Genomic DNA, 16,644 nt, shown 5'->3' with positions numbered 1-16,644 from the left:
CATAGGGGGCTTGGAGTCTTAGCCACTGGACCACCAGGGAAGTCCTGCAACAAGTCCATTTTAAAAACCAGTTGCTGGTGCCTGTTATACGGTGGACACTGCCAATCTCTGGAAAGTCAGTGGAAGCACACTGGAGTCCCAGTCCAGGGGAAGAAGCTCCAGGCTGAGGACTGTGGTGGGCAAGTCCCTTTGATCCTCAGTCTCCTCCCTCTCCTTTTCTCCCCTCTTCACTCCTTTCCTCTCTCTCTCTCCAGCCTTTCTCCTGGCTGAGTGGCAGAGGATCTGGGGCAGCAGATGGGGAATATGCCCCCCTCTGCCCACCCCCACACAGTCCACACCCATCCCCACAGAGTGGAGCCAGGCTAAGTGGAGCAACACAAAGCCAGAATCTTAAGACCCTCTTTATTCCATGCCAATCCCACTGCCCCACAGTCCCCACTGATGGAAGAGGAAGTCATGGGCTGGAGCCATGAGACACAGGTTCTGGGCCCAGTCCTGCCACAAATCCCTCTGGGAAGTCCTTATGGGGACCTGCTGGTGCTCGGTCATCCCATCTGTGGACCAGTCATCTCTTGCTGTCCTGGTTGGGGGAGCTGGACTCCACTTGGCCTAGGATGGGAATCAAGAACCACTCACCAGGAGGAACCAGAAAATTTCTCCTCCCAGCTTCCACCCCTGCAATACACAAACCTCCCCAAGTCCCCACCACCTCATCACTCTCAATTTCATGATTTTTGGCTTGGAGGCCCCACCAAAGGGCTAACTCAGTGAGGCCTGTGTGAATGACACAGTGACCATGATTTACCACTGGCACTTCTCTTCCTTGCAAACTGTTCAGTTAATAAACACCCCGGAGCTGCCGCCTACCCCAGCCCGCCCCCATGCGCACAGGAGTGCCAGAATCCAGGTCCCAGCCTTACTTCTTCCTTTCTTTCTCCAGGGCGAGGTGTCAATCTTTGTCCAGAGCTAATCCCATCAGGGCTCAGGATCCCATTCCCTTCTCTTCCTCTACAGTCTCCCTCTGCCTCTCTCTCTACTGGATCTTTCCCCATAATATCCTCTCTCTTTCACCTTAAAAATACCCACCTCCACGCTAGCCAATGCAATTATAAAAGGGAAAGCACTTTAAAGCACTGATATGAGGTGAGTTGTCAACATCTGACTGTATATTGAAGATGAAGTACTTTGAAGTACTATGAATAAAAATACAGTTAGTAAGGTAAGAATTAAGTTAGTAAGGTACAGAGCCCCTACAGAGCAGTAAATTGCACAGTGACTGGATAATATAATGAAGGGAAAGCCCCCGTTTATAGTAGTATCAGAAAAGATATAGTACCTGGGAATAAACTTTAAAAAAATGTTCAAGACCGTATGAACACTGCAAAACTTCTGAAGAACACTAAGAGGAAAAAAAAAACACATAAAAACATGCCAGTTCATGGACAGGAAGACTCAGTACCATAAACACTGTAATTATTTAAGTTATTTCACACATTTAATACGGTCTCCATAAAGATATAAACAATTTTTTGACCACTCCACTGGCAGGCAGGATCTTAGTTCCCCAATCATAAATGGAACCCAAGTTCCCTGTGTTGGGAGCGAAGAGTCTTAACCACTGGACCACCAACAAAAGTCCCCTAAACAATTACTGCTGCTGCTGCTAAGTCGCTTCAGTCATGTCCGACTCTGTGCAACCCCATAGACGGCAGCCCATCAGGCTCCACCGTCCCTGGGATTCTCCAGGCAAGGCTAGGGTAATTCTAAAGCTTATTTTAAAACAGCAACAAGAATAGGCAGGAAGAATTTCTTTCTTTTTTTTTTTTTTTTTTTAATTTGGCTACGCTGGGTGGCGTCTAGGATCTTAGTTCTCAGACCAAGGAGTCAACCCACATCCTCGGCAGTGAAAGTGCTGAGTGGTTAAACACTGACTGCCAGGAAATTCCCAGGAAGACTGTCTTAAGAAGTATTAAAAAGAATTAATCTTATAGATATTCAACATTTTATGAAGCCTCAATAATTAAAACCACGTGGTCTTAGTGAACAGACAAATGGAACAGAACAGAAAACCCAGAGATAGATCCCAAGGCAAACAGAAATACACAGCACTGAAAAAAGTGTGGTTCTGTATATTTTATGCTCATTTAAATCCCAGGGGCTTTGTCAAACAATTACATGTAAAAAATAAAATAATGGAAGTACATGGAATTCCTTTATGATCTTAGAATGGAAGTTTTTCTTATGACTTAAAACCTAAAAGCCATAAAATAAAATATGTATTATTTCAAATACATCTGTCAAATTTCATGGGAAAATATCATAAGCAAAGTCAAACTACAAACAACAAATTGGGTTAAACATTTTTACAACTTATATCAAAAAGAACTAATCTCTCTAGTATAAAGAGTTCCAGATGTCAAAACAAAAATAGAAACAACCAACACTAAAAAAAATATACATGAAATAACATTTCACAGAAAAAGAAACACAAGAGCTCCTAAACATATTACAAAATTTCAACTTTACACAAAATAAGAGACATGAAAAATTTCAAGTTTTGAGGTAATTCAATGGGGAAAATATACCTTTTCAGCAAGAAGTGCTGGATACCCATATGGGGGGCGGGGGGGTGGGGGGGTGGGGAGGGGCACCGGGGGAAACATCTCAGCCTTTTATCTCATACCATATACAAAAAGTAACTCAAAGTGGATCAGGCCTAAAAGTACTAAAAAAAAAAAAAGTACTTCTAAAAGTTTATAGATTCAGCTAGTACTTTAAGGCACTGTGGCTAAAAGTACTAGAAAACACAGGGGGAAATCTTCAAGACCTTCAGCAAAGATGAGCAAAGACTTTCAGGAAAGGATACAAAACCTCTCACCATGAAAAAATTATAGGCATTTCCCTGGTGGTCCAGTGGTTAAGAATCCACCGTGTTATGCAGGTTTGATCCCGCACACGCTTTATGGAGCAACTAAGACCACGAGCAGCAGTTACTGAAGCTAGCCCACTCTGGAGCCTACACCCCACAACCACTGAGCCTGAGTGCCACGACTAAGGAGTCTGTGCCCTGCAAGGACCCCTCATGACAATGAGGACCCCATCCCTGTGTCCCAACTAAGAGCTGACACAAATACATATATAAATACTTAAAAAAGTATAGACTAACTTCATCAAAATTAAAATCTATTGCTTTAAAAAATAAATCATTAAGAAGTTAGAAAGCCGAGCTACAGTCTGGGAGAAAATATTTCAAATACCTGCTGAAAGACATGTATCCAGGATTTACTAAGAACTCTTAGAACTAGTATGAATATTATACCAATAAGATAAAGCCAGATTTTAAAGTGGGAAAAAAATTTGACAGATACTTCACAAAAAAAGACATATACCCAATGAGCACCCTAAAAGGGCTCAAAGTCATCAGGCAGACCCACTGGAAATGACTGACAACACCAAGTGTTGGCACAACCATCCTGGAATTGGTTTGGCAGTTTCTAGAGCCAGAAGTTTTACTCCTTAGTATTTACGCAAATGAAAACATATATCCATACAAAGACTCATACACAGATAGATGTCCAGAGAAGCTTTGATAATCAAAACTGAAAACTACTCAAATGTCCATCAACAGGTGAATATGCAAACTGTACCTCTATCCATACAACAGAGTATCACTAACAACAGAAAAAGAGCAAACCATGGGTACACATAATAACCCAGACGATTCAAAAGCTCTACAGAGAGAAGCTAGACACAGAAGGATATACATGGCATGTTTCACTTGTATGAAATTCTAGAAATGTGAAATTTAATCAGTAGTTATTAGAAAGCAGATGGATCAGTGGTGACTGGGCCTGGGGGTGGGGGTGGGGGTGGGGAGACTGAGATTGAATGGGAAGGGATACAGGGAACCACGTGAGTTGATGGAAACGTTCTATATCTTGATTCTGGTGGGTAGTGGTTACATGGTGTTCCATTTGTCAAAGTGCATTTAAAATGGGTGCATTTTATGCACCAACCAAAAGACACAGACTGGCTAGGTGGATGAAAACATATGTATGTATACCCCCCAAACTGTATGTAATTATTTTACATTCTTAGATTAATCATGTTTCCATATGGCTTGCAATATAATTATCATTTATCTGGCTACTTAGTGTGAAAAATGGTAAACATCTTTTACCAACAAAAAATGAATTCATTTTATCCTATTACCTGTTAAAAAGGTAAATTCTGTGCTTTTTATCTGGTACTGAAAAGAAACCCTGTGCTTTTGCTGGAATGGAAAATCCAAACCTTAAAAAGCAATAAACAATTGAACAACTTTTTAAAAAGTTGAACTTTTTTATTTACTTTTTCACTGAGATGAGCTTTTTCATTTACTGGACTGTCAAAAAATTCCAGAGTTTAATAACACATTGTGTTGGCGTGGCTGCGAGGAAAAACAGACTCTCACTTACTGATGATGGGAATGTAAATTAGAATAATCCCTAAAGAAGGCATTTGGGCAATATTAAACTATAAATGCTTTGACCTAGCAATTTCCTTTCTAGGACTTTATCCCACAGATGAACTTCAACCACAATAGCATATGTGAAAGGTGCATGATTGTTTGAAATAGCAAAACACAAAAAATAATCTGAATGTCTATCAATCCAAACCAGGTAAAATAAACTATGATACACCCATACAATTGAATCCTATGTAACTATTCATATAAAACTGAATGGGGAAAGTCTAGGTATGCAAATATGGAAAGATTCTCAAGCACAATGTTAAGTGAACAAATTAACATTGTATTTGCTATGCTGCCATTTCTGTAAAAAAAAAAAAAAAAATCCCAGAGAATAATATATGTGGATTTTCTTGTAAGTGTTATGTTTTTAAAACTCCAACTTCATTTTTTTTGGCTGTGTAGCACAGCATGTGGGATCTTAGTGCCCTGGCCAGGGGCTGAACCTGCACCCTCGGCAGTGGAAGCACAGAGTCTTAACCAGTGGGCCACCAGGGAAATCCCCAAAGCCTAGCTTCTGGAAGAAGAACTTGGAGACTAATACCAGAGGATATCTGTTTGAAACTACGTGGATGGAGTCAAGAGTATGAGGAACAATTTTCATAGCTTGCCTTTTTAAACTTTTCTCTTCAACATTAAATACTTATTTAAAAAATAATATCAGAATAATACATTATATATAGAAAAGCATCACGTAACTGTTTTAGTTATCATTCTTCTTCGGGTTACCTTGGGGAAACAAATACAGGAAGTGTCTAATGCAGTAGAGGGGCATAGCTGGCAGGCAGTATCAGTTACTACTACAAAATCCCTGCACACATCCCCGCCTCAGACTTTAGGTCCCAGTTCCCCAAATCGGAGGTGTCTGCTACCCTTCCTGTGGCCTCACAGGGACTCTCCCCTCTGCCAAGTGTCTCCCCCATTTCCTTTCTTCTCTCATCTCCATGTAAACTGTGAGTCTTGGGCATCAACTCCTCAGAAAGCTTTCTCTGATGGACACCCTTTCCTCCCCCGCCCCCTCACACCCTGGCCCCATTAGGTGCCCCTCGCTGCACCCCAACCCCCAGGGACTGCAGAGTCTGCTGGGTCCTCTGAAGCCCAGAGGCCTTGAGCCTGTGGGCTCCCTGTCCTGGAGCGCTGGCCTCGCCAAGGAATGAGTTCCCCTCGATGGGATGAGGGCATTAACAGCTGGCAGCAGATTCTGCTCTCCACCCACACAGACATCTATAAGTTTCAGTTTCCCCTGGTGATGCTGCTCCTCTGACACACACAAAGAAAATCTGAGTTTCGATTTCCCTTAAGCTCTCACGAGGAAGGCGCCTGGGGCTTCCCCTCTCATCCTGTGGGGTGCTGTGTGCAGCAGCAGCGGAAGAACAACGATGGATGGCTCAGGCACGAAGCTCGAGGTCCAGCAGGGAGGGCGGACACTCACACAAGAACAGTAACAGAAACAGTGGGGAACGGGCACGAAGACAGCCCCGAAGCAGTGGGGGAGCCCAGGCCCCCGGGGCTCATGGGCGGTGGGGATGGGAGGGAAGGCTTTTGAACGGGCGTCCCCAGCTGGGCGGCCTCCAGAGCGGTGGAGAGAGGGACAGGGAGGGGTCAGCAGCCTGGGCTCTGGCCCTTCAGGGAGGGGCCCTGGGGCTGAAACCTGAACCCAATGGCAGCTTGGTCTACTCCAGGAGGACCTACAAGAGGAGGGCCAAGGCGGGCACTGGCAGGAACCAAAGGGTAAACTGGATGGAGCCTGGTGCCAAGGCAGTTGGACAGGGCCCTGTCAGGGAAGGCTTGGTGCCAGAGGACAAGCCAGAGGCTGTTCCTCAAAGAGGAGGCTCGAATTTCTGTGGGTTTATTTTTCACAAGCCTCTCTAGGATGTGAGATTCATTCCTTAGAACTCAAGATGTCTAAGGCCCTCATTCTCTGGGGTCCCTGGGGTTTGAGCCGGACCAATGGGGAAACAGCGACCAGGCGTACAGCAGGAGGGGCAGGTGATGGCAGCTCCATCTCCCCTCGAGTGCGACAGGAGGCCCTGCCGTTCGCTGGATGAACAGTTTGCCCGACACCCACATCCTTCCTGCAAACCTCTCCCCAGACTATAAACAGGAACAGAGTGCCTGCTCCTGCCTGCTTTCAGGCCCTCGTCAGGAAGGGGAACTGTGGGTGATTCCAGAGCACTGTTGGGGCTCGGGTCACCCTTCAGGGCCTGGGTCCCAGGCTGGCAGCACGGACATCACCTCGGAGCCCTCTTCCCCACCCCCATGACCCCTATGTCTCTCCAGATACATTGTAAACAGCACATTTATTTGAGGTTTTCAAACCTCTGGTAAGAAGCACAGGAACAGCAGGGCTCTCTGTCATGCTGCCCTGGCCCCAGCCCATCGGGCATGCAAGACTGAGGCTGGGAGATGAGTCAAGACACCCTCAGGAGCAGGGCCAGGGAGACGCCGCCCTGCCCCCCTTCTCCCCCCACCCTCCCCCACCCCAGTCTGGGCCTGGACTGCAATCAGCAAGGCAGACCGAGCCCAATCTCAGATCCCTCCCAATGCAGGGACCTCTGCTTGGTCCCTTCTCTCTCCCTCCCCGAGCTGCTCTGATCCCCCTCTCTAACCCCCTCTTCTGGAACTTGGAGCCTGAGTCACATGCAGAGCTCCCTCAAACCAGGACCAAACCAGCTGCAGTTGGGTTGTTTCTGTCAGCCCCTCCTCTCCAGCCAGGTCGCCAGAGGAGCAGGGCAGGCCTGGCTCTCCTGTCACTGCCTGTGTACCCAGTTCAGGCAGGGCACTCGGCAGGGGACCAGGATAGCAAACACTTGCTGAGAGAACCGCTGTGGATGAGAAGGGCAGGGCTGCCTGACTCAGCCTCTCCTAGCTCCAGTGTCTCCCAGCCTCCACTCACTGTCTCCCACTGGGTCTGACACTCCTCAGGGCTTCAACAATCCAAGGTGCAGTGCCAGGGCCTCCGCCTCCAAGATGTCTCCCTGGCTTGGTGCCCGGCTCGGGGCCAGGCTACTGACAGGCAGCCAAACCTGCTACTTCAAGGCCTTGAGGACAGCCTCCAGCTTCATGGCCACGGCCAGGTCGCCCTTCACCTTCAACCGCCCACTCATGTAGGCCCCCAGGGGCCGCAGCTCCCTGCACAACAGGGACCGCAGGTCCTCCTCAGACAGCTCCACCACCACGTCGGGGATGACATCAGGCACTCCGTGTCCCACCCTCCCTTGCCCTGTGGGGAGAAAGAAAAGTGAGAATCAGTGGGGGGACAGCAATGCTACAGTGGGTAGAAGAGGTCAGCACGTCCCACTGGGAAGGGTGGGAAGAGTGGCTAAGAGCTCAGGTGCTAATACCCAGGGTTCAAGTCCTACTGACTGTGTGACCACTCAGAGCCTCAGTTTCCAAACTGGTGAGATGAGGATGCTAATAATCACTAAGTCACGGGTTTATGATGAGAAGTAGGTGACATGATGCGCAAAATGCACTCAGACAGAGCCTGGCACGAACAGGCCTGCAACGCGTGCAGGGCTCTTAGTCCAGGCAGCTGGGCCAGCTGGGCGGTCCTGCTCATGGGGATGGGACAGGGAGCCCAAGGCCTGGGCATCACTGCCTGCAGATGGCATCTGAGCTCCTGACAGCTGTGGGTTTGCCTAAACTGCTGGCAGGAGCAGGGCCTGGTCTGAAAAGGACCACAGGTGGTGGGGCTGCGAGCAGCCCCAGCGGGGAAGGAGAGGGCAGAGAGGGCAGCGGCACCTGCAGTGAGATCCAGGAAATAGATGCTCTGGGGGCCGCTGGGCAGGATGACGTTGAACTGGTAGCAGGCCCCGACCTGGCTGACCAGGGCCTCGGACAGGATGGGCTTCAGAGCCATCAGCAGCCCCTCGGCCACAGGCTGCTTGGGGCTGGGCCCGGCACCCCCGTGAGGGGCAGACGGCTCAACCTCGCTCACCATCTCCAAGGTATCTGCTGGTGGTGGAAACGGGATGGGGGAGGGAGGCAGAGAGAAGGAAGTCAGTGCGCTGCCAAGGTCAGGATGATGGTGGCCCCCGTGCCTTCACAGCGCTCTCTCTTATATCCCCTGCAGCCTGCGTTCAGTTTCCTCCTCTGCTAAGAGGCTGCCCTTGAGTTTCTAGCCATAACCCCAACCCCCTTCTCTAAATCACTCCAGCCTTGAGTCTTAAACTCTCTTCCGGATGCTGTTGCTTCCTCCCATGGAGGCTCCCAAAGGCCTCCGCATGCTCAAGACTCTTCTCATTACCTTAGTTCTGGTCAGCTCTAGAATCGGGGTGGCTGGAACAGCCGGGCAGGGTGTGCACTGCACAAGGCGCTTGGTTAAAGGAACAAGAGGCAAAGCTCAATCTGTGCTGGACACGAAGCTGAACGCCCGGCGGGGGGAACCACCCTTTCCCTGAGGCTCCTCACCTGGTCCAGGGCGCGGGGCACCTCCTGCCACTGAAGGCACACTGCCTCCCAGGAAGTGGAGGGACAGCTGCTGCAGGGTGCTGTCCAGGCTGGGCCCTGCTGGGCTGTCCTGGGGCGGCTGGAGCACGGCCTCCACTGCCAGCTCCACACGGTCCACCTCCAGCCCCCAGGCCCTGGTCACATCGTTGATCTCCAGCTGGAGGAAGTGTGGGGAAACATGGCACTCATTCCACAAAGGTCCCATCCAGAACACCTTCTTTAGGCAGGTTGGTAGTATGGCCACGGTGACTCATGAGGTACCAGGCCAGCCCTTGAGAAGTGCCCAGCCTGGACGGAGGCAGAGGGCAATTACAACGCAGCCATGGGAAGTTGTAGTGTGCACCAGGGGAGGGTGTGGGGCAGGGAGGAAGGGGTGATGCTAGGAGGAGGAGGAGGAGTTATCCAGGTGAAGGGGCATGAAGGAGGACCCTTCCAGACAACAGGAACAGCATGTGACGAAGACCAGAGAGGAGCACCTCGAACCTTTGGGGAACTGCGAGTAACCACAGCTCCACGCAACCGGACCCTCAAGTGCGGGCTGGGACACTGGAGACAGCCAAGGGGGCAGAGGTGGCTGCTCTCTCTCATTTGGACTTACTCGGAGGCACAAGGGGCCCCCGAGAGGAGTTTAGCAGCAAAGTGACAGAGCAGTCTTCCTAGCTGCAAAGATTCTCTTGGCTGCTATGTGGACGCTGGACTGGAGGGGTTGAGGATGGAGGGAGACCAGGTAGGGTGGTGTTTCAAACTGCAGGCAAAAGTTACACAGACGCAGTGTCAGGCAGAGGCGGCTTTGAGCCGAGACACATGGCGGAGGGGCACAGCTCTTAGACTCTAAGCTACAGAGGACACCAGAGAAAAGGCACCACTGGGCTTCTCGGCTGCCTGAGCGTGCAAAAAGAGGAAGGGTGGTGAGGAGCTGGGGGAGCCAGGTTTCTGATGAGGGTTCCTGCACAGATCATGAGTGTGGGCATTCACCCAGAAAGCACACACAGAGGAAGGCACAGATGTGGGGGTGGGAGGGAAGGAATGATGAGCATTCCTTTAGGGAAGGAATAAGGTATTTTTAAATACATTAAGCTTGAGGTGTCTATGGGACAGCCAACTACAACTGGGAAAGTAGGTCCAGGAAGCAGGACAGAATGGGACTGGATCAGAGTGTCGTGAATAATTAGTGTCCAGAAGTAGCAAACAGCCCCAGGGGGATCACAGAGGAAAAGAGACCACTGAGGGAAACCCGGAAACAGGAGGACAGGGAGTAACCAAGAGTGTGGAATAACGGAATTCAGAGGAAACAGGGGATCCAATCATAAGACAAGGACGCGCCCATCGAGTCCAAGGCCGCCTCCAGGTGACTTGAGGAAGGACTGAGAAGTGCTCCCGTGCTGGCAAGAGGGAGGTCACTGTGGGGTCGGCAGTGACGTCAGTCTTAGGAGCCTAGGGGAGCCTAGAGTAACAACAGGAAAGGAGGAAGGAAAGGGAAGAGAGGGGTGAAGAGCTAGAAGGGGTGTGGGACAAAGGGAGAGCATGCAGAAAGGCAAGAAGAGGATGAGCGGAGGGAGGGAGCCGAGTCCTGGGCCCCGAGCACTGGGCAGTGCAGAGGAACCAGATGCTTCCAGGAAGGCAGGAAAACAGCACAGAGGTAGATGAGCTTCAAGGGGTGACCACTGGAGGAAGCTGGAAGAGTTCTCACCCTAGAGCGTTTTCTCCGAGGATCAAGAGAAAGGCCTGCTGCAGAGGGCTGGGTAGGGGTGGGGCCGGCAGTAGGGGCCGGGAGGAGTAAAGCAGCAGGCACAAGTGGGTAAGCAGCTAAGAGGGCCCAGCAAGGGAGAGGTGGGAAGCGTGCAATCCTTCCAGGTGCAAAACAGGCAGATGGAAGAGTGAAAATGAGAGACGGATGTCTGAACCAGGCCTCACCGAAGGTGGTGGATTTCCTGAAATTTGATTTTATCCAGGTGCTGAATCCACTTTGCCAGGAGCTAAGTCAGTCTGGGTAATGGCCCTAAAGGACTCTAATGCCCTGGTATGGGACTCACACCCCCAAATGGCCTCTCTTGGCTTTGTTGTACCAAAGTAATGTGCAGCAAGGCCAAGAACAAAGGCCAAGAATAAAATCTGATTTGTGTAAGACCAAGCAGAGGACTGGAGGGCAGGGGCAGGTGATCTGGCTCTGGCCCAGCTCTGCCCTTGACCACGGCTCTTAGGGGCAAGTCAAATAACCTCTGAGCCTTGATTTCCTTCCTCCAAAACAAAAGAGTGATACTAGCCTTTGTGCAGCAAGATGCAAAGCTGAGATACACTGAGGCAGCCAAAATGCTATGCGTGTAAGAAGCATTGTTACTATCACAAATAGAATTTTCTTGGGAATTTCAGCCAGTTGATTTATTTCCTGAAGGGACTGGAACCTCCAGGAATGGCATTACCCACTCCCTTCCCTGCCCTCTAACCCTGGGGAAGGCAGAGCCTAGGGGAACGAGGAGAAACTTCACCCACGGTCCCCTGCCAGGACATGGGAGAAAGCCTGAGGTGAGCATGGGAGCAGGTGACTTGCCGTCACATGTGTATTTCAACCCCTCTTGTCACAGGAGGGATCTGAGGTGAATTCCAGTGTAACTGCTCACACTCAGACAAGAGGCAGCAAAAAGACCCAGAACAAAGAACACAAAACCACAAAAATGCACATGCTGCCTTGGGGAGCATGGAATTCCCCAGAAGGTGACTGGGCCAGGAAGGCCCCTGCTCCTGTCACCCACCTGCCTGCCCAGGAGGCCACTCAGAGCCCCTGAGGCCCAGCGTTGTCATGGCAATGCCTGCAGGGCAGTGAAGAGTGAAACCTCGGGTAGTCAGTGGCAAGACTCAAGGCCACTCCCCTGGCCCAGCCCCTTTACTTCTCAGGCCCGGTTTGCCCAAGATCGCTATGGTCTGTGCCCATCTTCCATTCCTCAGCTGACAGTCCCACCAAGACCACTGACTCTTCACAAGTTATTACACTCTTGGGACACAAGGTAAACCAAGGCCCAGAGTGATCTGGTGCTATGCTAAAGTGCCCCAGCAGGCAGAGCCCGGCCCGTGTGCCAGCCACGGAACTCTGCCTGGTGCAGAGCTGCCTACCAGGAGTTGGTCGCTGATCTTGAGCTTCTCCATCTGGATCTCTCGAAGGGGCCTCTTGAGCAGGGCCTTGGTCATGGCATTCTGGGCTGTCATGCGTGTGGCTGTGTTCAGGTCCTTCACCGTCATCACCGACAGTACTGGGTCCCAGATGCGGAACTGGACGTCGGCCCCCACGGACAGCACAGCCCCATCCTTAGAGGCCAACTGTTAGGAGAGGCCAGGAAAGAGGGGCAGGGGCTGCAGGGAGGCCAGGCCCACTGAGACCACCTAACCTGACCCACTTGCCTGGCCACTGGCTCCTCGAGAACAAAATGGTAACCCCAAGTGCAGGGGTTCGATATATACAGCAAGGATGTCCTCCCAGCCTCCCTCCTCCTTTTTCTGGTGTCTTCCCCACCCCTCAGCCCTGATGGCTACTCGCAGGCCAAGGTACTGACATCCACAACACACCCAGCACAAGCTCCCCACTCCCTCTATCCAGGGGAGCCGAGAAGCCCCTCACCTTGCAGGGAGGAACACTGAAGGCTCGTGTCCTCAGATCTACCCTCTGAAAAGAGTCGATGAAGGGCAGGAGCAGAACCATACCGGGTCCTTGAGGGGTGCGGATCCGGCCCAGTCGAAACACGATCATGCGCTCATAGGTGGGCACGATCTGCTCGTAATAGCAAGGGAAAGGGTCAAAAGCACTGAGCTGATGCTGACAATTATGTCTGCCCAGGTCTTTCCCCCACGTCTCTCCCCCAGGTTCAGGGTCAGGGATCCTTAGCTCTGTTTCCAGATGAAAAAAACCAAGCTCTGAGAGGTTAACTGACTTGCTTAAAAACCACAAAGCCCCCAAGTGAAACAGGCAAGATTTGAAAGCAGTTCTGAGTAACTCCAAAAGCCATGCTCTCAACTACGATACTGTACTGACTTGATTGTCTGTGAAACCTTTTACCTATGTGGTCTAAAGCTAAACATAACTCAAACCAGGAAACTGTCTGCCCTTGTCTTAGTCAAGGGATAGGCTGGGCTGCTCTAATAGTGACCCTGAGGGAAGGGCTTTGCCAGCTTCAGGTTCCTGGAGTCCTCAAGGAAGGAAATATACCCAAATTGAGAAATGAAGGCTGAGAGAGGCAGTGACTTGCCTAAGGCCACATGATATTTGTTTCAGTGGCAGCTTTAGGATTAGGATTTAGGGCCTTCTAAGGAAGGACTCCCTTGCAGACCACCCAAACCCTAAACTTTCCAGAGACAGTGACTGTTGTCTGGGGCTGCATGAGGGTCAGCTTCCACCTCCACTGCAGCTCTAAGGTGTGAGCATCTACTCTAGCTCATCCTTTCCCTTCTGCCCCATCCCTTGCTGAAAACAAGGCTGAAATTCCTTTTACTCATCACTTGCTGGGCCAGGTTGAGTGTTTTTCATTTCTAACTTAGCCTAACCCAAAAGGAAGAAGATATTTGTGTGTACCTTAACACCTGTGTTCAGAACCCTAAACTTGGGCATTTGGGAAGACTTGTTTCTGTCACTTACTGGCTCCCAGTAAAGTTGAGCCTCAGTTTCCTCATCTGAAAGCTGAGAATGAACAATTCTTGTCCAGCCCATTTCACAGTGTTAGTTGCTCAGTCATGTCCGACTCTTTGCGACCCCATGGACTGTAACCCACCAAGATCCTCTGTCTATGGAATTTTCTAGGCAAGAATACTGGAGTGGAGTGCCATTCCCTTCTCCAGGAGATCTTCCCAACCCAGGAAATGAACCCAGGACTCCTGCATTGCGGGCAGATTCTTCACCATCTGCGCCCATTTCACAGAGGTGTGATAATACTTAGAGGAAGCGGGCAGAGGATGGGAAATTCATGCACCAATGTTAAAGCTCTCAGTGTGGCCCAACCACTCTGGGGACTGACCCAGCCGGCCTTACCTTCAGGGCAAACCAACCAGAAATGGGGAAGGTGATCAGCAGCAGCAAGAACCCCAGGAAACTGATAAGGCCATGGCAGAAGCAGGAGGGCCAGCTCTGAGGTGCATCTGGGGACAAGAGAGCAGAGACAGTCAAGAAATGCCAACTGTGTCTGGCATGACAGCTGCCGGCTGAGTGAACTCAGTCAAGTGCACCTTTTTGCCCACCTTCCCTTTCAGTGGCTCCTTCCTTCTCAGAGCTAAGATGTTCTTTCCTAACTCACAGTGTTTCATTTCACTGGAGTGCCCTAAAGACCATCAAATACTTGCCTTGCCTAATACTAACTCCGTATCTGTGGGCAGGAGCTAGTTAAGGGCTGTTCCTTCCTCCCACATATCAGAATCAATTTGTTCCAAGTCCCAACCTCACAAAGCCCATTCTCTGCTAGGCAGCAGTCATTGGAACTGAGAAGTTAATCACAGGACAGCTCCGCTCTCCTCACTGGGCTGAGCAGGAGTCAATCCTTTTGTCTGATTTAAACCGCCTCCCACTTCTGGTAAACTCAGGAGGAACTCAGCATCTGTAAACAAATGCTAGGTTGAACTGAATGCTGCTGGCTTAACACCTCCTCCACTATTGGCTGGAAGTGTGCTTTCAGTTTGGAGGTAATGCGTTAACCAAAAGAGGTAAAGCGTCAATGGCTCTTAAACAGATGCCAGAGATGAGGGCTAAGATGTTCTTTCTTAGCTTACAATTTATTCTTCACCACACTTTAATGTTCTAATGACCGTCAAAATGCACGCTTCACTTGAAGCAGCTTCAGAAGAGAGGTGGGGGAGGGGGACTAGGAAGGAAAGACTTGGCTGAAGCACAGGTCCCTGCTCCTGGTGAATGAGAACCCCAGGATGGGGTTGAAAGCTGAGAAAATCCCAGGATCTTGGGGATCCTCTCCCAACCCTGAACTGGAAGCAGACAGAATCCTCTGCTCCACACTTCCAGGAACACCACACCCTTTGGGTTCTCTGAGCACCGGAATACTAAATCTCTTTTCCTGCTTCTTTCTGACCCATGTGGCCCCAGCAGGAAAAGAACTCTTGGATAGGGGCAGCTCTCATTACAGGGAGTCACAGAAGGGCCGAATCCTCTGGGGTTTGGTTGTCAGCCTGAGGCATGTGGGATCTGACCTCTGGGTCAAGGGAATTACTCAAGGCTTTGGAGAAAAACAGGGCCTGGGAAGACACGACAGGCATCTAAGGGCCTTCCTTTTTGGCCTGCGCATCTCCACCAGGAAACCGGCAGATACTCAAGTTTGAGAAATCTAGGTGTCCCCTGAGGTGAAGATTCTGCCACTTCTCGGCGACCAGGTGCTCTTGGCGTGCTGGTGACCTCCTATATCTTGACCTTAGTTTCTTTCTGGGCAAAATGGAAACCTGAAACCTTTGGGCTGATAAATGCCAATTAGAAATGAGGTGGGGCGAGGCTTCTTTGAAGATGAGAGAGCTCCAGTGCTGCCGCCCCGTAGCTCTAAGAAAGGCGGATGGGCGGTAGTGTCCCAGCGCCTGATCCAAGCCCTTCTCCACATCGTGGAAAACCCCTCTCGGTCCCTCCTCTTAGGCTGCGAGGACGCAAGACACGCTGACTCCCGAGAGGCAGAGAGTTCGGGGGTGCCTGCTGATCTCCCTCGGATCCGCTGCGCTGGGCGGCCACTCACCGGCCCCCGGCCCCACGCCGCCCGGCTCCGGGGACAAGCAGCCCTTCTGCGAGCCCAGGAAGCCGAAGCTTGATTGCTGGAAACGGTCAAAGTCCCCCAAAGGCAGCGCCCGATACCCAGACCTGCTAAGCATGGTTCCCAACAGAGGGCACGCCCCGCGCCCCAGGGAAGTGCGGGGCTTGACCAGCCAGCCGCTACACTGCCCCGCCCCCGCTGGCCGCCGCTTCCGGTTTCTGCCGGGGGAGGGGTGGAGGCGGCCCGAGTGCAAGAGGAGGCCGACTGAGCCCGGCTCGCACCGTTTGCATAGCGCCCCCTGCGCTGGGAGGACTGAACTGCGATCGCGGGGCTGGGAGGAAGGGTAGTCAAGTGTTCCTGGAGGCCCGCAGCGGTCCGCTCCTCCTACACCTTTTCCCACTAGGTCTTAGAAAAGGAGCAGGAAGAGAAGCTGAGCTTTGTAAGAGAGTTTTCAGGAGCTGAATCTTCTCCAGAAGCAAAGAAATGCTACCAGCCTTCTCAGCATAAACTAACAAACTCTGGACGGATTTGGGGAAGGTTGCCTTTAGGGTTTCTCCAAGGCATGATCAGCAAATTATCCCTGAAGCTCCATTACTTTGGTCACCTGATGCGAAGAGCCCACTCATTAGAAAAGATTCTGATGCTGGGAAAGATTGAAGGTAGTAGGAGAAGGGGACAACAGAGGATGAGATGGTTGGATGGCATCACCAACTCAATGGACATGAGTTGGAGCAAGCTCCAGGAGACTCTGGGAGATGGTGAAGGACAGGGAAGCCTAGCGTGCTGCAGTCCGTGGGGTTGCAAAGAGTCGGACATGACTGAGCGACTGAACAACAACAAAGCCCAGCAAGCAGGGCCTGGCACAGAGAGGATGTCAGTGCTTATCTGTTGAATGAAGGGGTAACCAGGTCATTGTGGGTCAACCTGGGGCAGAAGGGCCTGAGCTTCAGCACAAAAAGAAAGAAA

At 50.9% G+C, this 16,644-nt stretch overlaps 1 protein-coding gene and 1 long non-coding RNA gene across 3 annotated transcripts; both read right to left on the bottom strand.

Moving 5' to 3' along the window:
* Positions 1-385: 385 nt before the first annotated feature.
* Positions 386-1,670, bottom strand: LOC113879714. The gene is made up of 2 exons (XR_003507436.1): positions 1,337-1,670; positions 386-609 (listed from the first exon to the last, which is right to left on the bottom strand). It is a non-coding gene; the product is annotated as an uncharacterized LOC113879714 (long non-coding RNA).
* A 439-nt stretch (positions 1,671-2,109) lies between these two features.
* Positions 2,110-15,888, bottom strand: STOML1 (stomatin like 1). 2 transcript variants are annotated; one of them, XM_027521184.1, is made up of 7 exons: positions 15,664-15,888; positions 13,974-14,080; positions 12,573-12,722; positions 12,071-12,274; positions 8,924-9,119; positions 8,255-8,467; positions 2,110-7,733 (listed from the first exon to the last, which is right to left on the bottom strand). In XM_027521184.1, exons 1-7 carry the CDS (start codon positions 15,794-15,796, stop codon positions 7,540-7,542), a joined length of 1,197 nt encoding a protein of 398 aa, XP_027376985.1. In that variant the 5' UTR covers positions 15,797-15,888; the 3' UTR covers positions 2,110-7,539. The 2 variants fall into 2 exon arrangements, with proteins under 2 accessions (XP_027376985.1, XP_027376986.1); XM_027521185.1 differs by having other exon boundaries at positions 8,255-8,464.
* Between the last annotated feature and the right edge of the window lie 756 nt (positions 15,889-16,644).

Source organism: Bos indicus x Bos taurus, chromosome 21 (assembly GCF_003369695.1).
Source record: "Bos indicus x Bos taurus breed Angus x Brahman F1 hybrid chromosome 21, Bos_hybrid_MaternalHap_v2.0, whole genome shotgun sequence".
In the NCBI taxonomy this organism is placed as follows: domain Eukaryota; kingdom Metazoa; phylum Chordata; class Mammalia; order Artiodactyla; family Bovidae; genus Bos; species Bos indicus x Bos taurus.
Note: the sequence above shows the minus strand (reverse complement) of the source record. Positions and strands in the feature narration are given on the sequence as shown.